Genomic DNA, 25,819 nt, shown 5'->3' with positions numbered 1-25,819 from the left:
TAATCTAATAGTTGATTTATGTGTGCTGTGCCTGAATTTAAAGTGATCACTTGTACAGTTATTTAAAAGATCATTATTTTGACTTTGCATTCGAGCTTCAAAGCGGGAGAGAGAAAGTTCTTGTAACTTACGTGAAAGGTAGTCTCTTCTGATTGCGTAGGAAAAAAGTAAGCCTTTTACCTGATATCTTTAACATTGCACTTTCAGGTGAAACCAGCGATTCTTACTCAAAATTACAGCACAGTGGTGAAATTGCCGAAGAGGTGGTCAGTCCTCTAGCAGCAGCTTTAAGGATGCAGGTCTGTTTGAACTCTGTCTCAAGTACTAAAATTTGTAATAATAACATGTTTTAAAGTAGTGTTACTGTCAACCGTCCATTGGTGTTGTGTTGGCTTTTAGCTCATAGTTGAGGTGGGGCAGCTGATTTATCAGACGATTCTTTTGCATAATCTTGGAGAGATTTTTTTTCTGTTTGAAACTCATTGAAATTTATTGACCAGACTGTATTTCAGAAATTTGTAAGTACTTGCCCTTGTAATGACCTTTTGGGGTCTTCCAGTTGTTTCTCCTGGAAACTACCATTGTTTTGTGCATGTTATGCAGCTAGGTATTCTGATGCACAACCACTGGTGGTTCCCATAACATGCACAGCTCAAGCTGGCAGTATGTCACTTCCAACTTTGGCATTGTAACTATGGAATGACTTGGACTTGCACTTGCATCTCCAAGACACATACAAGCATGCTTGCTTCACAACGACCCTCAAAATGATGACTTCTGTCCCTCAAATTAATTGTATTTGTTAACTCATCGGTGATAGACAAGCATCTTACATACCAGACATAACCTGTTATCCTTCGAATAGATTCCTAGAAAGCTATTAAGTGGCATACTGGCCATATACATCAACTGAAATTCTTGAAAACATGCAAGCCCCAAGAATCAATCCAATAGTGACATACTAACTTAACAAGGCAGTTTTGTCATGGTAGTCACCTAGAGGAGAAATACCACAAAGGCCACAATACACTTGCAAGTCTGGCCATATCACACAATAATTGCCTGCATGCTTTCGAACCTCTGAATACCATCCTCAAAGTCACAATGAGCCCTATCCAAACAATATTCCAGTTAGACACTTAAACAACATAAATACTGATCTATTCGAAAACATTCACAAAGCTGTTGCATCAAACAACCATGTGTTTTTAGCAACTGTTGAACTTTAAAGTAAAAGCCTTTATCATATCTCAGAGCCAACAGGCGATTAAGTAGGAAACGTGCACAGTTAAAAGAAATTAAATGGGTACGGCTCAAATATGTTCCAAATCCAATAAAATCCAGTGCATCAAAGGGGATATTATATGGCCCTCAAGGAAACAAAAGAGCCAGCTTTGCCAGAGGCATCACTGGAGCCTCAAAAAAGACCAGGGACATCTTTAGCATAGTCAAAGCAGTAAGCTATCCATACAAGGTTAAAAGCAGTCTTTACACAATACAGCAACACTGTGAAGTTATTTTACGAGTCAAAAGTAGCAACAGTCTGGTTCATTAAGGATAGATTCAGAGGTCTCCTCACTCCCTTCCATTGCCCCTTTCCAGCTAATACACTAACATCAATCAAACCTATGACCGCAACGAGTGTCCTCAATCCGGGCCAAAAATTTCATTAATCTATTCTACTGGCAGAATAGTACACTCAGTCCTGTTTAAACATTCTTTCCATCCCTAGCTCCAGACATAAGGAAGTTAATGAATGCATTACCCATTGCAGCTGTTGTTCCATGCATGCTGAAACACAGCCACCGCCCCACTTCTGAAGAAACCGAAGGCAGGCAATCAGTTGACATCAGGGTATTATCCGGTACCAAATTTCCCTTATTTTAGTAAAAATCACCAGTCTAGGTTCACACCAAAGTGCCAAAGTGAAACTGCTCTCGCCAAATAAGAGTATGGTCGGAATACGTTCAGGGACAGGGATTGGAGGGGGGACATAGGGCAACCAGGGGCTACTTGGGCCTCTGCTGTAGGGGCTGGAGTGGTCGGCCGCTGATGTCACGGGGTCTGCCTTACTATAGCTCTGCAAACTGGGCCGTACTTCTCCTCCAGCACGTGTATCTTGTAGTGATGATGAGCAGTTACAGGCTTCTTAGGTAGGTAGCGTGAGGGAGCTTCAAGCTCAGAACTCAGTAATTGCTCAGCAGTCCAATAACTGATAGTTCAACCCAGTGCTTGTCTATGTGAAATGTAAGATGTTTTTTATTTATTAGCATTTAACATAACGGGAACAATTGACCAAGCATTTTTATAAATCAGTTGTTACCACTGTACGTCAGTCAGGCTTAGAGCCTTGCTTGTTTAAGCTTCATGGAATTCGAGCAACTGATAATCACTTAGTATCCCCCACTTCCTGTTTTCTCCCTCCCACTTCCAGGAGGAGTGTGGAATATTGTTGTCAGATCGGTCTTTGGATATGTATTTTACATCCGAGTGTGTTTCTTGGTAGTCCAATGTTGCATGATAAGGGTTCAAAGCCGATATGCATCTCTTAGTTTACCCGCTCCCTTCTGACACTGTGTCTCTTTGGCTTGAGGTTGTTATCTAATAATGTTTGAGTCATAGCAGCCCAAGCCGTTAGGGTCTCTTGCGTATTCATGTCCTTCCTTGTTTTACTCAGTTATGCTTCTTCTGCACCTGCCCATTCTACCAGGTCTCTACTCCATGCCTCTCTTGTTGGGGGTGCAGGGGCTCATTCAGTGTATTGCAATTCGCCTTTTGGCCACAGTGAGGCGTCGCATTGTATAACATCTGCAGAGTTTCTTTTTTGGAGTCTCTGGTAGGACCCCCAATAAGCAGCTTGTAATTGTTTGCGGAACGTCACACCCAGTCGTCCTCTTGAGTTGACATAAGATTGTACTCCAGAAGTCTGTCTTTCCTGGACAGTATCACATCATGTGTATAAAGTCTGACAATTTTGCATGGCATTTTGGACAGGATTTTTTCCTGGAGGGATAAATAAGATATAGGCTTTGTGGTGAAAAAAAGTCATGTGTATAATAGTGTACTGTATTTGTTTAAACCTTGCACATATCACTGTCTTGCTGACCCCCTCATGTATTTTGTACCACTCTTGCGAGTAGATGGGTTCCTTTCTGTGTTGTTGCCAGATGTCTTCAGTCCGCAATGGTTTGAGAAGCTTATCTGAGCGTCCTGGTCAGTATAGGTTTGTGATAAGTCACCGTCCCCCCACCATTGCTAACAGGATGGCCATGGTTTGTGTGGGCTCAGGTTCCTCGTGGAATGTTGGCCACAGTTGACGTGCTTTGGCTGCCACTTTAGCATATTGTAGGAACTGCCCTGTGCCGAGTTTGAACGTTACTTGGGCCTCTTGTATAGTGATAAAACACCCTTCTGGATAGAGATCTGACTGCATTAAGCAGCAATCTTCCTGCCTTTTATCAACTTCCCTTATTCGAGCAACACACAGAAAAGGGGAAACCAACAAAATATCCATATCAGGGGCATAGGGTGCTCTTTTAAGTACTTGTCTCGCTGCTCTCTCCCACATTCTACCCATTAAAAGGATTAAATGAGGAATCTCTTTGGGAACATTTGCACCCATCATCAACAGCTTCCCTAATTGGTGCCCATCATGGGAGCCCTCTAAGAGTTCTTCCCTAATTTGTCTTTCCGTCCAACCAGTGTATCACATGTTGCAATTAAGTGACAAAGTAATATATTTCTAGGTCAGAGGCCTCCATGTCTACTTTATCCCATTCCCTCCTAAGTGCAAGTAGACCAACCTGACGTCTCTTGCCATGCCATAGGAGTGCCACTAAGAACTTGTCTAGTTTCCGAAACAATTTTTGGGGATCTCATCATAGGTGCCCTGCATTTCACATAAGCAGCGCAGAAGTGGAAAAAGAAGTTTAATACAGAACACTGAATATTACACTCTATCTGGCATGGATTTAGATGTCACTGGCATTCCCTCATACAATCACTCTGTCTGGGGTTTGAGTTCTTTCTTGGCCAGGTTTCTGGCTTAGGTGCAGTGTTAGCACGTCTATTGAGTTTGTGTGCTCAGTTACTCTTATTACACCCAGTTGTAGTTATCTTGCCGTTGCTGCGTTTCATCTTCAGCTATGGCAGAGATGCGTCTGGTTCTGAAGCCCTCTTCTAGGAAGAGATGCGTTGCTGCTGTGAGTATTGTTGCATTTAGATCAAGTCCATGGGCGATAGCAGCGGACGGTGCCACCTGGAGTAAGTGCAGGTATAAGCCTACAAACCCTAGCTGTTGACATCTGCGTTGAACAGTGATCAGGAAGAAACAAATTTAGACTCCCTTAAGACTCTTTACACTGAACAACAGACTGCAGTCCAAAGTTTAACTTGACCTTCGACCTAATGGAGGTGGTCAAGAAAGCTAATCAGCTACCACTCTTAGCTATATAACCTAATCTAATTTATAAAAGGAGTTCAGTCTCCAGTTTCCCCACTTATGTTTAAGTCTCTTCCTTCCAGTTTCAGGGATGTCGGCAATACACTTCTGGGTTACTGGGAAACAACCTCACCTCTGTCTTGTGCACATGAACAAGGCAGTGGCTTTCAAAATGAAACCTGCAAGCCTCTGTTACTGTTTCACTCATACACAGTATATGTACCAAACAGACCACAGATACTTTTAACATAGATGCAATACATAACGTACGTATCTAACATACATGCTTAACATACATATATAATATACTTACATTTAACATCCATACAGTCATCACATACATTTAGCATGTCAGCCCTAGGATCTGGATTAGTGCAAAGAAACAGAGCTTTACCGAAGTGGGCCAGTAGTCCGCTACTCCAGTGACAGATTGTAAGGTCTGGCCTCACTGCAGATTTACAAAACATAGTACTCTGCCACCACTGGTCTACATACTATAATCCATGTAAATGACAATAGTCCACTGTTGGTCAAATGAGAGCATGCTTAGTATGCCCCTCCAGGTTACAGGAGCGGTCCACAACTTCACTCTTGTGAAAGGACAGGACTAGTCCTTTGCGCACACACTAGATAAGCATGAAGCTGGGGTCCAATTTTTTTTTTTACAAGGCTACCAGATAACCAATCGGGCACTCTGGGCAGAGGAACACAGCTGTAACCATGCAGTTGACAATCCTGTCACAACAAAGGAGGTCATCAGTGTGAATAAAGACAAATAACCCACCTTCTTACTTTTCAATATCTTAGTGGCATACAAAATGGTGGACAAAACATTCTCTTAAGAAGACTTCCTGTGTGTGTGTCTCTGTCTGTCTGTCCGGCCTGCAGGTATGTTTTAGATCTGTGGTATTGCTAACGCGCCTGGTCCTTAGTAAGTAAACTTACAAGGGGACGCATATAGGTCGATTAACCTTTTGAATCGCATGGAGTATCCTAGTTCTGCAGTGACCACTAAACCAATAATCAACATCAATAAACAAGATAAACACTATATAAAACCACAATATAAACCATACTAATCAGAAATAACCAATACTCATGAAAAGGGTTAACAAATTTTATTCCCTATCGTTTACAATTCTAAGTCATCTGTTAGTTCAAAATTTATTCAAATCAACTCTTTATTAATTCATCAGTTAAAAACATTATCTCTTGAAGAAAACATATGCGACAAAGCAACACCATACGCTATGAATATCAGCATTAATAATGTAGCTCAGCAATAAAGTTCGTCAGTCATTTGTCACTGTCGACGTCACCCCTAACAGCCTACCTAACCAAGATTAGCATTAGCATGTGGGTCTTCATGCGGAAACAATTTGGAAAATATACCTAAAAGAGAAAATCACTATAAAACAGCGCAGTTGGTACCTAGAAGGAAAGGCACCAAATTGTCAGTCACATTTCCATAGCTACCTATCCAGGATGGATCAGCAACAAGTCAGTCTTCGTCTTCAGGTCATCAATAGTCAGCTACAGATCGGGCTCACAGAGTATAAGCCCAATATAGTCACCTCAGACAGCGTCTCCTGACGTCATCAATTTTCTCCTTGCAGTTTCTGAATCCTCACCCCTTTTCATGACTTTTTATTAGGGTCTCCCAGTCCATCCCACTAATTGCTAATTGGTCAGTCTATCGGAAGTTAGGACTCTAACCTATAGTTTTTGTTTACCAAATCTTTAAGTTTGCATTTGTCTTGTGTCCCATAAAACTGATTGGTTCTTCTTGTAATGAGAACATCATTCAGCTCTTCAGGTAACTAAATTGTTGCATACGATTCTCCAGTCAGTGCCTCTATGGTTCAAGTCCTGGGAAAGTACATTTAGCCTACACTACACGTAATTGTATCCAATTGTCTTCATCTCCTGTCCGTTGGTACATTTGCAGAATGTTCTAGCTAAGCGACTTGAACTCTGAGCGGTTCAAGTTTGCAATCCCCGGTTATCAGTCCTTTGCGAAGCATTTGAAATTCTCCATGTTCAGAGCAAGAGAGGCCCAGTGAAACCAGGCCCTTAGTCCGGCTAATTTAAGAATATGAATTAATATAAAACATAGGTTATACATTTCATTATGACATATTAGTAAATTTTTCTCCTATGTTTTTCATTATTTTGCATATTTTAGTTCTTTTAGTTCACATGGTGATCACTCCTTGAGGGCACATTTTCAAAGATGCACATTATTTTTCTACAATTAATTTCTCTATGCATTTTTCTCATTAGTAAACACACACACAAGTCATTAAAAATGTCTTAATTAACATATCTGCTCGAACAGTATCTGCAACACACAAGGTGTTTGGCATACCTCAAGGTTTTTACTTTTTGTTTTGCTGTTTTCAGTTAAATCAGTTTGAGTTGTGCATAAGGCAGTACGCCATACCACAAGGTAGATCTTTTACTGCTACTTTTCAACATGTCTCCTTCAGGCAAATGCTGGATACCACTGGGGCTAAAACAAATATAGGAATGGGATACCCAAATCCTCATTAGCCTGCAGCGTGTCTTGGATAGTCAACCATGAACAAAGTCACCAGTGGATGAAGGAGGGTTTCTTTAGTTAAAAATGAATCCAAACTAAGTCAAGATTGCTCTTTAAACTGGACTGCTAGACTTTGGGCCCCTTAAATAATCTTTGAAGAAGTAAAAGAAAAATATAGGCATCACCTTTATTGCTACACTTTGCTTTCTCTCACAGATAAATACATCAGTCAAATGCGTCCCTTTCATATTATCCGTGCAGTGGGAAAGCCTTCCTCATAAACTTAAAATTGAATGCATTTAAACCATCTTTTGGTAATCGCTCTTCTTGAGACCCAAAATGTTTATTTCCTTGGTGCGAAACTCTCAAGTAACATCTGACTCAATTTTCATGATAGCAGGATAAAAAAACAAAATTCAGCTAATTCCTTTTCTTAAATTTAAAGTGTGGTTGGAAGCAATTGCGAGCCATGACACTGACTCTTGACTCTTGAGTTAAACATCAGCATAACTACACTGTGGCAAACGACACTGAAAAACCATGCATGTACACACGTGCCTTCCCCCCAACCCCCCCCCCCCCCAGGGGAGGGAGATACACCATGATCAGTCACTCGTATATACCGCCAGCTCCAGAGGAATCGCAATCCCAATCAAAAAAACAAAGGTTGCCTTTCAAGTGACACGGACCTCTTTCGGAACATATTGACTTTGTAATTGTACATATACCACCAGGGCTGTAGACTGGGACACTATTACAACTGCGTAACCTACTCCATCTCCCACCTCCGATGACGATTTTGGAGACTTAGGACTTTAATATGATAATGGACTCACACATGGCTAAAACAACCACTCCCTAAACATGCACACCCTGGACAGGGAAACTGGAGAACTTTGCAACTGCTATGGGCTTACAAGATGTTTAGAGAGCACTCCAGGCCATGCTAAGCAAAAACGTACCCCTTCTACTCTGGGGCACACAGATCTCACTCCAGGATAGATTACTTCAGTCTGTTAGCATCGCTACACAGGTTCACTGCGGTGAACATCAAATGGAGAGGCATTTCTGGCCATGCGACATTGTTACCCTAGCCAGACTGACTTCAGCTAGATGGGAGGCTTACAAGGCCACGATAGGGGGAGGCGGGATTGTAGAGGGCAAATTAGGTGGAAAAAAAGAGAGAGCCCACGGCTGTTGACAATTAGAAGAGGAACTCCTTTGAACTTTACAGATTACATACAGACACCGTAGTCACCTCAAGACAGGAATATAGAACACTGGTGACAGATGAAGTTAGATTAGCATATATCACCAACTCCTGACTTGGCTTAGTAACTGGTACAGGCATCATATTGGGGAAATACGAGGCCCATATGGCTCACCCCTTATAGGCAGTGAGGAGATAGCAAATGTTATGGTGGACTATATGCAGGACTTTTATGCACCCCATAGGGAAACACCAGAACCAGATCTGTTGGATGTTATCCGAGAATGCCCCTGCCAGTGCCTGGGCAGTACTAAAGCCCTGGAACTGGAGGGCTCCCTAACAGTAGAGGAAAGAAGTCTGGCACTTATACAGCTTCAGTCAGGGAAAGCAATGGGCCCAAATGGGCTACCAGCAGAACTTTGTAAGAGATTGGCAAAGATGGTAGTAACACAGCTGTTGAATGTGGTACAGAGGCGTACTGCAGGGGCAAGCTTCCTAGTGATCTCTGCAATGTAATGATTACACTTCTCCTTAAGCCTGGAAATCGTCCAGACAGGTGGGATTCTTACCAGCCAATCTCCCTACCAAATGTGGACAACAAGGTGTTGGCAAATATGCTAGCTAAGAGATTGCAAAATACAGTCTCTGACCTGGTTCATCCAGACAAGAACAGGTTCCTACCCCACTGATCGGCCAAACTGAATCTACTTTCAGTCTGTAACATAACGACTGCCATTACACTAATACACTGGGAATACCCCTAGCTATTGCCTCTCTAGATGCAAACAAAGCCTTTGATTCAGTTGAATGGCCCTTTCTATTTGCCATACTGAGCAAAATGGGTCTCGGACCCAGATTATTGAAATGGGTCAGACTTCTCTACGCCCACTCCAGAGCCAGGCTCTGGATCATCTGAACCCTATCTAACAAGTTCCCCATAGAGAGAGGTACAAGATGGGGATGTTTGCTGTCACTGATGCTTTTTGCCTTGGCAATAGAGCTCCTAGCTGAGTGGATCTAGGTAGGTGCCCAGGTATAGGGCTAGAATGTGACAACTTGATAGCACAGTACGCTGATGACATCCTGCTATTTATTGCAGAATTGGACACATCCCTGGAGAGACGTAGACATCTTTCAGTATTATGGTCACTTATTGGGCCTGGGAATGAACTGGGACAATTTGCTGATCTTTTTGATCGGGACCTGGAGAGTTAAGGGACCCCTACTTTTGCCTCCGCAAGTACCTACACACCATTTTAAATATTTAGGCCTCAGGGTGTCAAATACGACCGGGCACATTATGAAGGTAACCTGTCACCCACTTTGGGCACTGGAAAAATATATACAACATTGGAGGCTCCTGTTGCTCTCGCTCCTTGGTAGGGCAGCAATCTGTAAAGTGATCATTCTTCCCACATTGACCTACATCCTGCAAAAGAGTCCTTCTACAATCCCAGATGCATTCTTCCAGGTGGTTAATAGACTGTTACGGTCCCTATTTTGGAATAATGGTCCGGCAAGAATTGCTCTTCTCACCGTCCAAAGATCTGTGTTTTTAAGGAGGCAAAGCGCTGGCCAATATACGTAAATATTATGAGGCTGGTGGGAGCTAGATAATGAATGTGTGGGCGTACACTGTGCTGGAGGATCCCACATTCCGGATGGACCAAGAGAAACTTTGGCCAAGGAGATACCGGCACATGCTCTATGGGGAAAACCTGCCTGTGGTTGCCTCATCAGCCATCAAAACAATGGTATCCCTGTGGCAGAAACTGAACAGAGAAACAGGATGTGGAAAGATACTAACACTTGGAACTCCCCTATGGATAGGGACAAGGCTCTGCCCTGTAGCAGAACTATTGGGCTTTAAACAAAAGGATATGATTGGCCACTACATGTTGGAAGATGTATGAGACGCAAATTGAAGAATACCATTTGAGCACTTGTGGACGGAATATGCGATGAACACAACCGAGTTTTTAAAACATATTTACAGTTAAAACATGCTCTGCAATAGAGCATCCTGGGGGGGGGCGGGGAGGAAAGAAAGGAAGATTCCCCCATGAACTCCAACTCTTAGATGGACATATGACATCCAAAGCCATCCCCTTACATGTGCCACACTAATGAGGAATACACAGGGAGAACTATTCCTTCTACGGACCCATTGGCACATTGACCTGGGGGAGCTAACTGACAACTGGAGAGACGTCCTTCAATTCCCGAGGGAGGTGGCCATAAAGGCTGGCTTTTGTCGTATCCATTATAAAATCTTGCACAGGGTCTATTATACTCAAATACTCCTACTCAAAATTGGTAGATCCCAAGATGATTTGTGCCTCAGACGCTGTGGGCAGCGGGGCCTCCTGGTGTCGTTCTGGAGGGGGGTGACATGCAACCTCATGGATGCTACAGATATTTCGATTGACCTCTGCGCCCCCCTCCCTTATATTGCTGGATGTATGGACAGATTTGGTAGCGACAACTTGTAACAAATGACTGTTCAACCTTGGATATATAGTGGCAAAGGGAAACTGTCCAAAAATGGGGCAGCGACCTCAGCAAGACTGAAGGAAAGGCATGGAAACATGCAGATTAAGGGAGAAAATGGTGTATCGGCAAGGAGGATTCCCCATAAGTAACAGGTAACATGGGTGGGGGCATAGAGCCATAAGCACAACGGACAACAGCAATACAACGGTTCACCCTGAAGGCCCTGAGGAACTCAACTGGGCAGTGGCCCTAGTCCGAGATGCTGGAACATGAAATGAGGACTTGTGGAATTGTTGCACTGAAGTAAATTACCTCTGTGTAACACTGGGTGGTGAGGTAGGGAGGGGGCACGGGGAGAGTGCTAGTTCTGTGTGTTGTGGTAGTTCAGAATGTTACTTTTGTTGGTTTACATGCAACCATTTCAAACATCAATATAAAAATAAAAATATATATTTATTTTTATTTTCCCCTTTGGTTTTTTACATAGGAATATGTGTATATATGTATGTATATATATATATAATAATATACTGTACATTTATATGCATAAGTGTGTGTGTGTGTGTTGGTATGTGTGTGTATATATATATATATGTATATATATATATATATATATATATATATATATATATAATATCGTTTTTGTTTTTCTTATGCCGATGAGAAAGTAGTATCTGATTGGCTAATGCCTGTCTTTACAAAATGTAAAATGGCAAGCTTGTTTTCAGCATAGTGCTGATGCATTCTGCTGTATTCTGCGTAAGGACCTTAGATATAGATAAGTAGTAGGTTTTATTCCTGTTTCCTACCAATTACCACTTTAATAAAGTGGTATTAGATAGAGAAATGTATTTATATTGTTTTATATAGTTTTACAGCACAATATGGAACCTTGCGCTTTTGTTTTTTAAAGACCTTTTGTAAGTAGCGCAGTCATTTTTAGGTATTACTGCAGTACTTTATAGACTTTTTGTGTAAACAATTAAGTAGGTAAAAATATAGTGTAGTACAGCATATTTTGTATTGTTAAACATTATTTTTTTACTTTATTTTTTTAAGGTACCACAGCACTTCCTAGTAAGTACGGCGCCACTCACTCCATGCTTAAAAAAACTAAGGAATTAAAAAACAAACAAAAAAAATATATATTTTAAATAATTTTCCCTGCCTACTAATTATTTATTGAAGTGGTAATAGGTACGCGAAAATATAAACCATGATACTTACCTATATCTAAGAATATAACACAGAAAATAGCCAAAGTGTCCTAAAATCAACATGACTGCCGTTAACCTTTGTATAGGCAGTCATTAGGCAATCATATAATTCCTTGTCATTGCAGTGTACACTGGAAATTTCATGAAATGCCACGAAATTTCACAAAACTACAGAGGCATCCGAAATCTCCAAATTTAAATGTGTTATTTATCAAATGCTTACCCTACTTACCTGTATTCCCCAAAAGGGTCATCTGCACACCATAACCTACAGTCCTGCCAAATTTTTTGCAAATCCAACTGGGCGTTTGGCCACTGCGCAGGAGTACAAAGTCCATGGAAAATGCATTGGTGCCAAAATGCGTTACAGGCCCTCCCCTCTTTTATCTTTGAAGCTCCTTGACCAATCAGCACTTTGCATCATCTGCCAATGTAGAAAATGGAATAGATCTGAAAGGTTTCGTGGAGATTCATCAAATGGACTCAAATTTAATAGTCAAAAGCAGAGGAATTTCCATTTCTTCCAACCCTAACAGAGGCTACAGCAATTGTATATCTATATTCACTGAAAAAAACAAAGGTTACAGGGACATTATAGTTATGTTCTGAATTTACTCGTACACAACCATAGAAATTCAACAGTTAGTTAGGATTCTTTCAAGTAACTAAAACTTGCGCCCTAAGGTAACAACTCTCGCCCTCGCCATGCACAGTTGTCTCCTCAACAATTGTATTGCAATTTGTGCAGTGAGAATATGAAAGATGATGGCATAGAATGTCCTCAATGATATAACATGTGGCGTAATTAGCTGTGAATGGCGAATGGCGCAAGTTATAGTTACCTTAGGGCACATCACCTGATTTAAAGATCCCGCTGTCAAACAGGGGGGTGGGCACCTCTAGGGGGGAAAAAGCAGGAGAAAGCCCTGGGGTGGTAGTCCCCAGGGCCATTAGTGGCTCCAAGAGGGGGGCCGCAAGGCCCCCCTCCAACTCCAACTAGGACATAGCTCCGTAGGATGGTGGTCCCAGGGCTTGGGAGTCCAAACAAACCCTCTTTCTGTTTTTAAATTTTTACCCTGGGGGGTGGTGGTCCCCAGGGCAGAGGGAGGGCCGTGCCCCACATCCCTCCTCCCAATATACTTTTATTAATGTCCTGGGGGTGGTGGCCCCCAGGGTGCGAGGGGCTGTGCCCCCCCTGCATCCATAAAAAGGAAAGCCCTGGGGAGGTGATAGTCCCCAGGGCAGCATGGGGCGGGGGCGCTGTATATTTTAAAATGAAAGTCCTGGGGAGATGGCAGTCCCCAGGACGGGTTTTGGGGGGCGGCAAGGACCCCCTGCATATTTTAAAAAGAAACCCCTGGGGAGGTGGCGGTCCCCAGGGCAGCTGAACACTTCCTGGTTTAAAGTGTTGGCAGCCAGTCAGAGCTGTGCATTTCCCTGCACGAGCTCATCTTTGTTTACAAATACTTCGCAGCCAGAGATATACAGATTTGAATTTCCCTACATTTTCCTATTTTTCTCAAAAACTACTGAACAGATTTACTCCAAATAAGCAAAAGCGTAATCTGCGCACCAACAGCTAGCTTTCTACAAAATTTGGTGTAATTATATCCAGTGGGTCAGCCTGTAGTTGTGGTTAAAGAACCCTATTGGAATTAACATGGGAAATGCAATGTTTTTTAGCTCCCTTTTTCTCGGCCCCCTGCTTGACAGAGCACCCTGAAACGTTCCATGCGTAACAAGAATCACAGCAACACTTTATTTGGAAAATTTTGTGAAGATTCGTCAAACAGTGCCAAAGATATAGGCAAGACAAAAAGTGCTTTTTCTATGGAAACATAGTCCTAACTAGAACTGCCTAGTGGCAACCGCTACTAGGATATATATATGTTCAATGGCATGTGTAGCTGCAGATACACATGCTATGCAAATTCTGCCATCTAGTGTTGGGCTCGAAGTGTTACAAGTTGTTTTTCTTCGAAGAAGTATTTTCGAGTCACAGGATCGAGTGACTCCTCCTCTTCGGCTCCATTGCGCATGGGCATCGACTCCATGTGAGATTGTTTTCTTTCCGCCATGGGGTTCGGATGTGTTTATTTTCGCTCCGATAGTTTGAGTCGGAAAAGTTCTAGAACTCGTTAATTCTCGTCAGTATTGTTTCGATCGCGCACCATCTCTCATCGACACTTCGGTACCGTTGGGTCAAACATCTTTACTCTCCCTTCGTGGCGCCCGCGCCCAACTCAGGCCTGGTCGGGCCGACCGCGTGGAAGCCTCATGGACCGGACTCCATTCCGCTTTTGTCCTCTGTGCCATGCCAAATTTCCATATTCAGACCACCATCTCGTCTGTAATCTGTCTCTCCCCAGACCATTGAGAGAAATTGTGAGGCCTGCGGATCCTTCCGTTCCAAGAAACTCTCCGAGACAGAAGAGCACGAAGACTGGAGATGGCGTCGAAGAGCACCGAATGTCTCGACGTCGAGGAAGAGGAGATCATGCACACCGCAGTCTCCGTCAGAGGGTCCGGCTCCGAGCAGGAGTCTGAGGAGGACAGACCCATCACGGCAGGACAGCACGTGAGTATGCCTGCCCCTGTCCCAGCCAAGCCCAAACATAAGGCCTTGGGAACACCACCGCCAGAAGGCCATGGCTCAACCCGCAAAAAGAACTTCGGTGACCAAGCAACAGCTTTGGCACCGAAAAAGGCCACACCACCGAAGCCTTCGGACCCGAGCCAGAGCACTGGCTCAGAAACTAGCAGACATCGAACCTTCGAGTCGAAACTCAAATTGCTTTCGAGCCCAGGCCAACATCTACTCCCAGCCTTTCGATCCCGAAAAAAACTGCTTTGGAGCAGAAAATGCCAGTTTAAACAGAGGAACATGGACTTTCCAAAATACTTAAAGAAAGCCATAGATTTTCGGAGGAACACACACAAACGGAGGACATAGATGAAAGGCAAGCCAGAATTCACATTCTCAAAGACACTGGAAAGATCATAACTGCACCTCCTCTGAAGCCTAAGAGGAAGCTGGCCTTTCAGGAACAATTGCGTACTGCTCAGCCACCAGCTGAAGTGCCAAAGCCTAAACCAAAATCTCCACCTCCACAATTTTCTCCTCCTCGTTCTCCTCACCTGCTTGTCTCTCCACCTACTACTCCCACATCTGTACAGTCTCCTGTACATTCTTTTGATTCACAACAAGACAATGTGGATCCATGGGATCTCTATGATCCAGATCCTATTCCAGATAACAGCCCAGTCTGCTATCCCTCCAAACCACCACCACCGGAGGATAGCACCGGATATACTCAGGTTCGCCCTAGGGTGGCATCCTACCACAATGTCGCCATGCACACCGAGCCCTTAGAGGATGATTTTCTCTTTAACACATTATCCTCTACACACGCTACTTACCAGTCCCTTCCCATGCTTAAATCATGCACACCAGATATTTCAAGAGCCAGTCAAAGCCAGGATAATTACTCCCAGAGTGGAGAAAAAGTATAAACCACCTCCCTCTGATCCGGTATTCATTACACAACTGCCTCCTGATTCTGTAGTTGTAAGCACAGCCAGAAAGAGAGCCAACTCCCAGTCATCTGGGGATGCACCACCACCAGACAAGGAGAGCAGAAAATGTGATGCTGTGGGCAAAAGGGTAGCATCGCAGGCAGCCAACCAATGGAGGATAGCCAACTCCCAAGCACTATTGGCTAGATATGATAGGGCCCACTGGGACGAGATGAAGGATATCATACAACATCTCCCCAAAGACGACAAAAAAATCTTCAAGAACATTCTTCTATCTACTTCTGCTGCCACACCTGTAAGAAGAATCATCAACAACTCTTTAACTTCAGGAACTTTTCCTGTAGACCTGAAAAAGGCATACATACGACCGTTATTAAAGAAAACAAACCTAGACCCGCAAGACCCCAACATCTACAGACCAATCACAAATGGACCTTTCCTGGGCAAATTGATAGAGCAGCATTCACCCAGATGTCACATTTCATTGAAGACAATTCTATACTTTCAGACTTCCAAACTGGATTCCGCCCAGGAAGAAGCACTGAATCGGCACTCATAGCAATCTGGGATGATCTTAAAAACACAGTCGACCGAAATGGAGTTGTTGCACTACTTCTCTTGGACCTCTCAGCTGCCTTTGATACAGTTGACCATGACACCCTAATTCAAAGACTCCACGAAGCCGGCATACAAGGGATTGCTCTCGACTGGATTACTTCCTATCTTCAAAAAAGATCTAATATCATCCACTCGCCCCCCCCTTCTCGTCCGAACCCTACCTCACAAAAGCAGGGGTCCCCCAAGGATCAATCATCTCACCTTTTGCTTTTCAACATCTACATGATATCTTTACCAGAACTGATCAATGATTTCCATCTCACATGCTACAGCTATGCAGATGACACACAAATACTACTTAAATTAGAATGCCCCAAAAACTCGCAAATCTTCAGTTGCCTCAGAGCCGTTGATCAGTGGATGACCTGGAACCATCTCAAACTAAATACCTCCAAAACAGAAATACTCATATGTGGTGACTGGAAAATTATGACCCTCTGTGCGTCTGGCATGACGATCTCGGACCACCTCCTCAATTATCCAAGGAAGTTAAAAACCTAGGACTCACCATGGATTCCAAGTTAACTATGAATGCCCAAGTGGACAAATTAGCACGAACAAGCTTCACCTTGAAGACTTTACGACGCATCTTCCCCCACCTCGGATTTCCACACAAGGTGCAAGCTACTATCTCGCTTGTACTATCCAAACTGGATTATGCCAATGGCCTCTACCATGGATCATCTCTATCTATTATGAAAAAACTACAACATATCCAGAATTCCGCAGCCAGGCTACTATTACATGTAAAGCCGCAAGCCCACACCTCCCCTGCCTTGAGAGCACTACACTGGTTACCTGTTGCCAGAAGATGCACTTTCAAGCTGCTTTGTATCACCCACAAAGCTATACATGGAACAGGATCGCTTTTTATCAGAAACAAAATAACCAAATACATCCAACAAAGAAACCTCCGCTCAAGATTGGCACCCCGCCTTAGAACACCACAATGCAAGAAAAAGACTATAGGTGTTACATCCTTCTCCGTTCAAGCAGCCAAACTATGGAATTCATTACCCCCAACTATAAGAGCCACAGATAACTTTCTTGTCTTCAGAAAACTACTCAAGAGTTGGCTCTTTCCTTCATAACCACCATATTCAAACAACTATGGACTGCATATGCCTTTGTTGATAAATATTTTTTTTCAGATTATGTGTATATTTCTAGTTATGTATAGTTCTTTAGAAAATATATATCGCTACTATGTCATAACAATAAAATACACACACACTCTTTAAACCTGTTTGACTAAGTATATTTTACCCATGGTTCTAATTACGCATTGTATGTGCATATGTGTGTGTATTCATGTGTGTTTGTGTATATATATATGTGTATGTGTGTGTGTATATATGTGTGTATATATGTGTGTATATATATATATATATATATATGTGTATATGTTGTTTCTGTGCTTGGCATGTTTATGGGTCATTGCATGGCTCCTGGGTTGTTATACTAGATATCTATGAATTCCTGCTCTCATCTTATCACACTTATCTACCCAACATCATATGTCATGTCTCTATCAAACTATCCTCCATTCTCACTCTGACTCATCCCAAATCCTTTCTACTACTTTAATCTCCTAAATTACTCTGCCTAAGCTCTTCCCTCCGCTTCCACAACTAACTCACCAAACCTCACTCTACTACCGTGACCTCCCACACAACCCTACTAAATTCTCCCGCATTTATCTCACCCTGCTACAATGCTCTCCCTAACCCTTCTACATACTCTTTCCTACTCCATCCCCCTTTACTCATCCCAAGCCTTTGGGTTGAGTAAATGAAGGATATACTCCCAATTAACACTTCTGGATTTCTTTCCTCCTCCACCCCTCCATTACTCCAGTTAATCTAACTAACAAACTCTCATATCCGCGGCTCAAATTAACTCATAATACTAAAACTGTACTCATTATTTCCCAATACTAATCCATCACTAATTCTTTTTGGGTTCCAGAGTAGCATGCTACTCACCGAAAAGCGCTTCGACGCCTTGTCAGGGGTAGTAAGCGCTATATAAATACGATTACATTACAATATAGGGGATCCTTTCGGAAACCTCAATACAGAGGTGGTTTTAGAGCACAAACACCTGAGGCATCCACCTCACAATCAAAGTCAACCTACCAACCTCAATACCAACGAGGTGGGTTTAAAGGCAATTACAGAGGCCAATTCCCCAGAGGCAGGGGAAAATATCAGTCAACAAAACAAGCCTCACAGCCAAAACAGTGACGTACTCTATCTCTTCCCAACTCACACCTCACCTGTGGGGGGGAAGACTGCAAAGGTTTCACAACAATTGGCTACCCATTACAACAGACAACTGGGTATTATCTATTATCCGCAATGGTTATTGCATAGAATTGGCACAGATTTCCCCAAATATACCTCCAAGACCACACAATCTCTCCTCCCAACATATCTCAATGTTGCAAGAAGAAGTGAAATCGCTATTACTCAAACAAGCCATAGAGCTTGTACCACAAGATCAGATAGGAACAGGGGTTTACTCACTGTACTTCCTTATTCCCAAAAAAGACGGAAGCTTAGGACCAATATTAGATCTCAGAACTCTCAATCTTTACATCCTGTCAGAACACTTTCACATGGTAACACTACAGGATGTAGTCCCACTGCTACAGCAGCAAGATTTCATGGCAACATTAGACCTCAAGTATGCGTATTTTCACATACCCATCCATCCAGCACACAGAAAATATCTCAGGTTTGTAATTCAGGGAAAATATTACCAGTTCAAAGTGTTACCCTTCGGGATAACAACTGCTCCCAAAGTATTTACAAAATGCTTGGCAGTAGTAGCTGCCTACCTAAGAAGACAACACATTCATGTCTTCCCATATCTCGACGATTGGCTAATAAAATCCAACAGTCATACACAGTGTCAAAACCATACACATTATGTAATACAAACCCTACACACTCTAGGGTTCTCTATAAACTACCAAAAATCCCACTTGCAACCTGTGCAAATTCAACAGTATTTAGGAGCCACACTAAATACGCAAACAGCACTTTCAAGCCCAAGTCCACAAAGAGTACAAACATTCCACAATGTATTGGCACAAATTCAGTCAAGCCAACAGTACACAGTCAAATTTGTCATGAGACTGTTTGGCATGATGGCATCATGCATCGCCATTGTCCCAAATGCAAGATTAAACATGCGGCCTTTACAAAAGTGCCTTGCACAGCAATGGTCGCAGGCACAGGGTCAACTTCATGATCTAGTGTTGATAGACCGCCAAACACGCATATCACTTCAGTGGTGGAATTCCACAAAGGCTGACCTTTTCAAGACCCTGTGCCTCAGACCATACTTACAACAGATGCATCAGTGATTGGATGGGGGGCACACCTCAACAATCACAACATTCAAGGACAATGGGACACCAAACACAAACAATTTCACATAAATCACCTAGAATTGCTAGCTGTATTCCTAGCACTCGGAGCTTTTCAACCTCTTCACTCACAAGAACATCCTTATCAAAACAGACATGACAACAATGTATTACCTAAACAAACAAGGAGGGACCCATTCATCTCAACTGTTCCTCCTAGCCCAAAAGATTTGGCATTGGGCAATCCACAACAACATTCACCTGGTAGCACAATACATTCCAGGAATACACAACCAATTGGCAGATGTTCTCAGCCTAGATCACCAACAAACACACAAGTGGGAAATTCATCCCCAAGTGCTTCAGATACTTTCACCACTGGGGAACGCCAGGCATAGACCTATTTTCCACCAGCGAAAACGCAAAATGCCAAAACTTTGCATCCAGGTACCCACCTCCTTTGTCCAAGGGCAATGCTCTATGGATGAATTGATCAGGGATATTTGCTTACGCTTTTCCCCCTCTCCCGCTCATTCCATTTCTAGTCAACAAACTGCGTCAAAACAAACTCAAACTCATACTTATAGCACCAACGTGGGCACGTCAAACCTGGTACACGACACTGTTAGATCTGTCAGTGGTACCACATATCAAACTCCCCAACAGACCAGATCTATTAAAACAAAACAAACAACTGATCAGGCATCAATATCCCAAAATGCCCAATCTAGCGATTTGGCTCCTGAAGTCAGAGTTTGGATATCTACAACTACCAACTGAATGTATGGAAGTAATTAAACAGGCAAGAAAACCCACTACCAGGCAGTGTTATGCAAACAAATGGAAAAGGTTTGTGTATTACTGGCAATCTAAACAAATTGCCCCTCTTTCAGCGTCAATACAAGACATTGTAAGTTATTTGCTTCATTTACAAAAAGCAAATTTAGCCTTTTCATCCATTAAAATCCATCTAATTGCAATCTCTGTGTATTTGCAAAATATACAACACAGCGTTTTATTTAGAGTGCCTGTTATCAAAGCTTTCATGGAAGGATTAAAACGCATCATTCCACCTAGAACACCTCCAGTGCCTTCGTGGAATCTAAACAGTACTCACACAACTCATGGGTCCACCATTTGAACCTATGCATTCATGTCAGATTCAATACCTAACATGGAAAGTTGCCTTCCTAGTTGCAATCACTTCATTAAGAAGAGTTAGTGAAATCCAAGCTTTCACTATTGAAGAACCGTTCATACAAGTACACAAACATAAAGTTGTACTTCGAACAAACCCAACATTTCTCCCAAAGGTTATATCACTGTTTCATATCAATCAAACAGTGGAACTACCAGTTTTCTTTCCACAGCCAGACTGTAGTAGAAAGGGCCCTGCATACATTAGACATGAAAAGAGCTCTAATGTATTACATAGATAGAACTTTAGGAAGACCAAACAATTATTTGTGGCTTTCCAAAAACCACATACTGGTAACCCTATTTCAAAGCAAGGGCTAGTTAGATGGATAGTAAAATGCATCCAAACATGTTACCTAAAAGCTAAAAGGCAGCTATTAGTTACACCTAAAGCACATTCCACCCGGAAAAAAGGGGCTACAATGGCTTTCTTAGGAAACATACCAATGGCTGAAATCTGTACAGCAGCCACTTGGTCAACACTGCATACATTTACCAACCATTACTGTGTAGATGTGTTAGCAACACAACAGGCTACAGTAGGACAGACTGTACTAAGAACACTATTTCAAACAACTTCAACTCCTACAGGCTGACCACCGCTTATGGGAGGTAAAACTGCTTTGTAATCTATGCATAGCATGTGTATCTGCAGCTACACATGCCATCGAACGGAAAATGTCACTTACCCAGTGTACATCTGTTCGTGGCATGTTCCGCTGCAGATTCAAATGCACCCTCCCACCTTCCCGGGAGCCTGTAGCCGTTTAGGTTCAACATTCACTTGTACATTGTCTCTTTTCTTCATACTCTATCACTCCTACCTTACCCTCTGTGGGAAAACAATCTAACATGGAGTCGATGCCCATGCGCAATGGAGCCGAAGAGGAGGAGTCACTCGATCCCGTGACTCGAAAATAATACTTAGAAGAAAAACAACTTGTAACACTCCGAGCCCAACACTAGATGGCAGAATATGTGTAGCATGTGAATCTGCAGCGGAACATGCCACGAACAGATGTACAGTGGGTGACATTTTCCATATATATATATATGTATATACAGGGAGTGCAGAATTATTAGGCAAGTTGTATTTTTGAGGATTAATTTTATTATTGAACAACAACCATGTTCTCAATGAACCCAAAAAACTCATTAATATCAAAACTGAATATTTTTGGAAGTAGTTTTAGTTTGTTTTTAGTTTTAGCTATGTTAGGGGGATATCTGTGTGTGCAGGTGACTATCACTGTGCATAATTATTAGGCAACTTAACAAAAAAAAATATATACCCATTTCAATTATTTATCATTACCAGTGAAACCAATATAACATCTCAACATTCACAAATATACATTTCTGACATTCAAAAACAAAACAAAAACAAATCAGTGACCAATATAGCCACCTTTCTTTGCAAGGACACTCAAAAGCCTGCCATCCATGGATTCTGTCAGTGTTTTGATCTGTTCACCATCAACATTGCATGCAGCAGCAACCACAGCCTCCCAGACACTGTTCAGAGAGGTGTACTGTTTTCCCTCCTTGTAAATCTCACATTTGATGATGGACCACAGGTTCTCAATGGGGTTCAGATCAGGTGAACAAGGAGGCCATGTCATTAGATTTCCTTCTTTTATACCCTTTCTTGCCAGCCACGCTGTGGAGTACTTGGACGCGTGTGAAGGAGCATTGTCCTGCATGAAAATCATGTTTTTCTTGAAGGATGCAGACTTCTTCCTGTACCACTGCTTGAAGAAGGTGTCTTCCAGGAACTGGAAGTAGGACTGGGAGTTGAGCTTGACTCCATCCTCAACCCGAAAAGGCCCCACAAGCTCATCTTTGATGATACCAGCCCAAACCAGTACTCCACCTCCACCTTGCTGGTGTCTGAGTCGGACTGGAGCTCTCTGCCCTTTACCAATCCAGCCACGGGCCCATCCATCTGGCCCATCAAGACTCACTCTCATTTCATCAGTCCATAAAACCTTAGAAAAATCAGTCTTGAGATATTTCTTGGCCCAGTCTTGACGTTTCAGCTTGTGTGTCTTGTTCAGTGGTGGTCGTCTTTCAGCCTTTCTTACCTTGGCCATGTCTCTGAGTATTGCACACCTTGTGCTTTTGGGCACTCCAGTGATGTTGCAGCTCTGAAATATGGCCAAACTGGTGGCAAGTGGCATCGTGGCAACTGCACGCTTGACTTTTCTCAGTTCATGGGCAGTTATTTTGCGCCTTGGTTTTTCCACACGCTTCTTGCGACCCTGTTGACTATTTTGAATGAAACGCTTGATTGTTCGATGATCACGCTTCAGAAGCTTTGCAATTTTAAGAGTGCTGCATCCCTCTGCAAGATATCTCACTATTTTTGACTTTTCTGAGCCTGTCAAGTCCTTCTTTTGACCCATTTTGCCAAAGGAAAGGAAGTTGCCTAATAATTATGCACACCTGATATAGGGTGTTGATGTCATTAGACCACACCCCTTCTCATTACAGAGATGCACATCACCTAATATGCTTAATTGGTAGTAGGCTTTCGAGCCTATACAGCTTGGAGTAAGACAACATGCATAAAGAGGATGATGTGGTCAAAATACTCATTTGCCTAATAATTCTGCACTCCCTGTATATATATCACCAAGCACTGATTGGCATATCTCAACATTAAGAGAAATATTGAGGCCTCCATTTTAGGACTCGTAGACTCTGTCATCATGTCCTGAAAATTCAAATAAAGCAACATAAAGGGGCAGCGAAGGGGTACTCTGACTCCCGTGGCCTTTGAGGAGGAGTTAAAGAGGGGTCAAAACCCTCCACCCCATTTCCCCGCTCGACTCGCTGTACTTGGCACAAGCCCCCTTCAAAAGTTACTGCAACAATACTGTGGGATCAGGAAAAAAACCTTTGGGTGAGGGTCCATAGGGTGATATGACCTTGTGGGGTGGTTCACTAGCAATGTGGTGTACTGAGTGCCCATTGAGGGTGGGGGCACGTCTTGACCACAGGCCAGGCTTTTCATCCATTCCCACAGCACACATTGCTGAAGATGATGCATGGCAGGGCTTAGTCGCAGGGCCTACCTTCAGCTGTGTGCCTGGGGTGGTTGCGGCCAGACCCTGCTCCCATTGCACAACACTGAAGACTGTGCGCTGCAGAGGTGACGGTTGGGATTGTTGGGTATGTTAATAAAATCTTGCTTGTTTAAAAAAAAACACACAAAAAAAAACTAGACATTCACTTTAAAAAATAATGGTTAAAGTGAAGTTGTAGGTAGGTAAATATGTTTGTTAAAAATTAAAATTTTAAACTCCAAAATCATCACTAACGGCAGCTGAAATGACTCCATTATTGACATCACTGTGCATGGCAGGTACACAACTTAAATATTAATGCGGTTCTCTGTAACTGGTGAATTTCATTTTTTTGTTGTTTTTTTTTATTGTATTTTTAACTGAAATGTTCACCTAACTATAACACCACTTTAATCTATTTTTTTTATTGTGGGTGTATATAAATGCAGAAAATGGTCACCAACATCATGCAGTTATGGACCGCACAAAGAGAGCTAAGACTACATCAGTAAGGTTATTCAAATAAAAATATAAAGCATATATTTTTTTTTAAGACCCTAATAGCCTACCTGTATCCTTACATGTCTAATTTCTTTTGCATCCCAAACAGTAGTAATCCTAGATTACAGTAGATAAAATTGTAGGATCATGAATAACGGTAGGTTGACATTTTTAAAGTATTTTGTTGTTTTATACACACAAAAAAGGAGCACAAACTCACACCTGCAACAAAAAATAACCAGAGCAGGAGAGCAGCAGCATAGTGTTAGCAAAGACAGTTTGCTGATAGTGAGTGAAGATCAGCCAGGTAGGCATCAAGGAATCATACAGGTACACTTACTTGCAAAGCACAGGACTTTAAGGCTGGGCAGGTGAGGTTGCATTTCCATCAAACATTAAGTCAAGGTCATAATATTTTATCCAACAACCCCAGATCTTATAAAACTTGTTTGCGCCCTCATCTTTTGTAAGTAACCTTTTGGCAACCATATATGAATGCATCCCTGCACTCTATTCCTGAAAGGGCGGTATCTCAGGAGCACCCAATGCTTAGCCTCATCCCTCTTTGCCACCACTAGGCCCAAGTTAGAGTTTGGCATTTGGGAAGTCAACATGTGTGGGTATGCCCAGGAGAACATTCTTGGGCTCAGCTGGAAAGGATGCCCCCTCAATCTTGCTCAGTTTGTTCAATATCGCTCATCAATATGGTTTTGTGGTAGGGCAACCGCTGAACATATGAAGGAAGGACTTACTGTCTCCCCTACACTGCAGGCATTCTGGGACTCCGTTTTCCCAATCTTGTGCAGGTGTATGCTGTCATAATAGACCTGGGGGAGAATTTTGAACTGAATAAGACAGTCTAGATTTGATAGACACGTCCCAGGGGGGCATCAAGGCTGCTTCCCAAGCTGTTTCATCTAGGTCCCCCACCTCATGTTCCCATTTTTTTTCCCTCAGTTTCTTCTGGCTGTCAGGCATGTTAATATTAAATTGTTTTATAGGTGAAGTAGACCGCCTTTTCTTCAATCTCCCCCATGAGTAGCCTACTCTCCAGGGTCACATAGTTGGGTAGAACAGGAACTTAGAGATCCTCTGCACACCAAGCACAACAGAACTGCATGTATTTAAAATATTGTGTATTATGAAGTTGATAGTCTCATTGAAGGGAGCAGAATGGTTTAAGGCTGCCACCCTCAAAAAGGTTGCCGATTTTAGATATACCAATGAAGTCCCAAGCCCCAAAACCCCTCAGTTTCCAAATTTCCTTAAATCTTACCCGCACCCACAATAGGATCTCTTGGGTGACTCCAGTCACCCACCCTATACATCTGCTTGCCTTGATCCACGCCTCAACTGCCACTTGAGTCAAAGGCAGCAATTGTCCCGCCCCACCATCCCTCCATAAAGGTAATGCAGATAAGACCAGAGTTGAAAATGAGTCCTCTCCACATACGTAGGATGGTCACTGGGCGCATACTCCAGTGGTTGATGGCAATTAAACAGACCGCCCAGTAGTAAGCTTGGATATCTGTCTTGAATATTTATTTTCGTTATCTTACATAATGCGGACATCGCCCTTAGGTAAAGAGTAATGGGTAAGGAAACATAGTTAGGGTGTG

The 25,819-nt window shown here is 42.6% G+C and overlaps 1 protein-coding gene across 3 annotated transcripts in view; it reads left to right on the top strand.

The window, feature by feature from the left end:
• MTHFD1L (methylenetetrahydrofolate dehydrogenase (NADP+ dependent) 1 like) overlaps nucleotides 1–25,819 on the top strand; it is a 1,484,080-nt gene that overhangs the window by 351,257 nt on the left and 1,107,004 nt on the right. For 2 of the 3 annotated variants that reach the window (XM_069234289.1, XM_069234288.1), the window contains exon 9: nucleotides 208–299. The exons of the other annotated variant lie outside the window; for it this stretch is intronic. In XM_069234289.1, coding sequence (XP_069090390.1) covers nucleotides 208–299 — 92 coding nt within the window. The remainder of the gene's footprint in view (nucleotides 1–207; nucleotides 300–25,819) is intronic. 3 annotated transcript variants of the gene reach the window in all.

This window comes from Pleurodeles waltl, chromosome 5 (assembly GCF_031143425.1).
Source record: "Pleurodeles waltl isolate 20211129_DDA chromosome 5, aPleWal1.hap1.20221129, whole genome shotgun sequence".
Classification (NCBI taxonomy): Eukaryota; Metazoa; Chordata; class Amphibia; order Caudata; family Salamandridae; genus Pleurodeles; species Pleurodeles waltl.
Note: the sequence above shows the minus strand (reverse complement) of the source record. Positions and strands in the feature narration are given on the sequence as shown.